The following is a 4,146-nucleotide window of genomic DNA, read 5'->3' as shown; positions in this document are numbered from 1 at the left end:
TTTTAAAGCCTGCTTCTGCTAATGGAACACAGTCTTTCTCCATCAGGCCTTGTTCTGTTGCTGATGAGGAACTGTGATCCAGTAGAGGGAGAGGCATTTTGATTTTGGGTATTCTCAGCCTTTTTAGGCTGGTTTCTTCCCTTCGTTATAGATTTATCTATCTGTGGTCCTTATAATTACCATCTTTATAGTTGGGTTTCTGAATGGACGTCCAACTTGTTGATTCCTGGCGCTAAAATCTGAGCAACCCCCTGCACCAGCCAAAACAGCGGCTTTAAGATTGATGGTGCTTTTCTGACTCTGCACCGAGAACCACCTCACCGGCCTCAAGAGTTGTGCTGGCGACCTGTCGGCTCCTCCGCTGGGAATCTCCTGGTGCGTGAGCAACAAAAATTGATCTGCAAGTGTGGCATCCTCTTGTTCTTTGCGCTTTCAGTGGGAGCTACAATCCCGAGCTGCTAGTGATCAGCCATCTTGGATCTCTCGAGCTACAGTTAATTTTTAATATCCACATCCACACCTTTGCATTTGGCGATAAGCTATAAAGAAAAAAGAAAGTAATGGTTTTGGTAAGTTTGATGTAAACACATTTCCCAGTTCTGATGTTGGCTGCCAGGCTACTAGGAACCAGCTTGCCAAAGGTTAGTTCTTAAGACACACAAGTCAGAGCTCAGAAGTAAACTCTCTTATATAACATTTCTAGTTTTATTATTATTTTTGCCTGTCAAATCTTACCAGATAGTTGATACAGCATGCTATCTTCATTTTTTCCTTAAACAAACCCCAGCTACATTAAAGAATTTGTACATGGAGACTTTGGGAGAACCAAGCCAAACATTGGGTCCTTGATGAATGTGACTGCAGACATTCTGGAGCTGGATGTTGAGGTAAGCCTTTTATTGTGGAATGCACATTGGCAAATTGAATTCAGCCAAAGTTATGCTCTTTGGCATTAAGCCATTTAGTACTACTCACCTCCATAGGTATTTGAGAATGGTGAACATCTCACGGAAACATTGTATTGAAAGGAGGGACTATCTTCAGAATTTTTTTTTTAAGTGCGAGGTCTCATTTATGTTACTTGCAAATATATAGCTAATTTACTAACTGTGCTTTACATGTAGTATCAGATCTATAAATGCTTAAACCAAGCAAGGAAATAAAGTTGTAAGTGTTCTCCATATATCCTTTGGGCTCTAGAGAATTCATTCCCATACCTGTTGTGTTTTACAAAGACTTTAAAGCAGCATACTCAGATACATTTATTCACAAGGGTAGAAAGTGAGGTGAGCCTATGGTTATTCATAAAAGGAATTCTATAAGGACCCCTGTGATGTGGTCCAAGTTCTCTGCTCTTATAGTCTGAATTGAAACAAGGTTAAATTCTAAAGTAACTGTAAGAATGGTTCTATGATCCACCCACCCCAGCCTCCTGAAGTGCTGGGATTACAGGCATGGGCCACCATGTCTGGCCTTTTTTCTTTGAGACAGGGTCTTGCTTTGTCATCCAGGCTGGAGTGCAGCGGTGCAATCATGGCTCACTGCAACCCTGACCTCCTGGGCCCAAGTGATCCCCCTGTCTCAGTCTCCTGAGTAACTGGGACCACAGATGTGAGCCATGATGCCTGGCTTTTTTTTTTTTTTTTTTTTTTGGTATAGATAGGGTCTCACCGTGTTGCTCAGGCTTGCATTCATCTTTTTTGACCTTAATTCTCAGAATAGTAAGGAGTGTCAGAGACTCACAGGCCAGTGTTTCTCAACCCTGACTGCCCATTGGAGTCATCTGTGGAGATCTGTAAGCACTACAATGTGCCACCCCTACACACACACACAGACACACGCACACACACACACACACGATTGTGATCAGTCATGTTTTATTTTCAGCTTGAGAAACCACTCATTAATTTACATTTGGGTGTTTGGTATGTGGCTGTTTTCTGAAACAGAATCAAAATGTCTTCTTGAGATTTATAAAAGACACGCACAAAAATAGCTATTTAAGCTTTTCTAATAAAAAATTTTTAAAGCCAGTACATGAAGTGACTCATGGATTAATGAAAATATTTTCAGTAAACAATTTCATCTTTTAAACTTTAAATGTCAATAAAAACCACAGATACAATGTTATTTTTTTTTTTAACTTTCTCTTAAAGTAGATCCCCTAGCCTTTGGTAGACCTGGTATGTGTTTATGTGGAGACAAAATAGTCTGCTTACTGTAATTCTGACTCAAAGGTCAAGGTTTCATTCTAGAAGAACAAAATAAAGGTAAGTAGAGGTAGTTGAACTGGATTTTAAAGAAACAGAAATTCGCCGGGCGCGGTGGCTCAAGCCTGTAATCCCAGCACTATGGGAGGCCGAGGCGGGTGGATCACGAGGTCAAGAGATCGAGACCATCCTGGTCAACATGGTGAAACCCCGCCTCTACTAAAAATAAAAAAAATTAGCTGGGCATGGTGGCACGTGCCTGTAGTCCCAGCTACTCGGGAGGCTGAGGCAGGAGAATTGCCTGAACCCGGGAGGCGGAGGTTGCGGTGAGCCGAGATCGCGCCAAAAAAAAAAAAAAAAAAAAAAAAAAAAAAAAAAAAAAAAAAAAAAAAAAAAAAAAAAAAAAAAAAAATTTTAAAAAAAAAAAAAAAAAAAAAAAAAAAAAGAGAAATTCTACAGAAATAAAGCACAAAGATCTTTAATCCTTTTCTAGTTCCAGGTCATCTTTCTTAATCATTTATTTCACATTTATTTGCCATGTTACAAACAAGACTATATAGGCTTATAGACTACTTAAGTATTTGTTAAATGCAAGATGAGAGAATGAAAATGAGCAGAAGAATAAAAGTTTCTAAGACTTTTGAGGGAAAATTGGTGTAGCCACTTGCATTTGTTTGCTGCTTGTACCCATAAATACGCCCCCAGCTTTTTTCTGAGATGGAGTCTCAGGAGTGCAGTGGTGCCATCTTGGCCTATTGCAACCTGTGCCTCCTGGGTTCAAGCTATTCTCCTGCCTCAGCCTCCTGAGCAGCTGGGACTACAGGCGTGTGCCACCATGCTCAGCTAAATTTTATATTTTTAGTGGAAACGGGGTTTTACCATGTTGGCAAGGCTGGTTCAAACTCCTGACCTTGAGTGATCTGCCCACCTCAGCCTCCCAAAGTGCTGGGATTAAAGGTATGAGCCACCAAACGTGGCCCCATAAATACCATTTAAAAAATTTAAATGTATTCTCTTATCAGTCAAAAAGTTAATAACCAACTGAGTAGCCAAATACTGGCTACTCAATTAATTCAGAAGACCTCAGGCCCAAGAATCCCTAGAACAGACTTGAGAGTGTTAATTTATGGTATTCAATAGCTTTTTTCTTGAAATGCTACTTCTTTGGTTACATTATATTAAAACTATTTATACAGCATTATCAGCAAATGTTTACCGCTACAGTAATATCTGTTTTAATGACTTCTTTTTTCCCTTCTAGTCTGTAGATGTTGACTGGCCACCTGCTCTGGATGACTAACTTTCAAATTTGGAGACAAGGAGTAGGGTTTTCCTGGCATGATGTGGACATCCATGGAGCACACGCCATAAAATGGCTGTTACCTACCATAACGGTGTCTTGGAAACCATTTGGATCATGTTGATCTATATATTTTTTAATTTGTTGTAACATCTCAGGATCTATATATGTGTATATTTTGTGTTAAATTGTTCCAAGGATGTCTTAGGATTTTTCTCATTCCCTCTCTCACCCCCACAAACCAAACTATAAATAATGAAATAATTCTCCTTAATTCTTTCATTTAGAGAGGTACGCAAACAGGACACATTCTCTGTTAACCTAAGAAGCTGTAATTTCAGAAAGATTTCCCTCCACAAGAGACATATCACCTTTAAAATCATGTTCTATTTTTTAAAAATTATCTGAATAAAAGTTATATCTAGATTTATACAGCATAATATCCTATAATATTCTAAGATAGCAAATGCAAATCTGACATTATTATTTTTCCCAGGAAGCCTCAAACAAGCTATTACCAATGAAGTACTTTTGGCTGTGATTTGTCACAAATCTTAATGACCTCAACAGTTACTCTTTTGACAATCTGAAATTGTCACTACATTTTTCCTGTGGTGGGAAAGGGAAACCGTAGGA

General features: G+C 39.0%; 1 protein-coding gene across 11 annotated transcripts in view; it reads left to right on the top strand.

The window, feature by feature from the left end:
* The window catches only part of PUS10 (pseudouridine synthase 10), a 70,079-nt gene extending 66,143 nt beyond the window's left edge, over positions 1-3,936 (top strand). For 10 of the 11 annotated variants that reach the window (XM_017544992.2, XM_017544990.2, XM_017544993.2 and 7 more), the window contains 2 exons: positions 788-887; positions 3,472-3,936. In XM_017544992.2, coding sequence (XP_017400481.1) covers positions 788-887; positions 3,472-3,510 — 139 coding nt within the window. In that variant the 3' untranslated portion in view covers positions 3,511-3,936. Of the gene's footprint in view, positions 1-787; positions 888-3,471 lie in introns of those variants that run through there. The other variant, XM_037744457.1, reaches the window with a different exon arrangement.
* Positions 3,937-4,146: the final 210 nt, after the last annotated feature.

The sequence above is a fragment of the Cebus imitator genome, unplaced genomic scaffold (genome assembly GCF_001604975.1).
Source record: "Cebus imitator isolate Cc_AM_T3 unplaced genomic scaffold, Cebus_imitator-1.0 Scaffold175, whole genome shotgun sequence".
In the NCBI taxonomy this organism is placed as follows: Eukaryota; Metazoa; Chordata; class Mammalia; order Primates; family Cebidae; genus Cebus; species Cebus imitator.
Note: the sequence above shows the minus strand (reverse complement) of the source record. Positions and strands in the feature narration are given on the sequence as shown.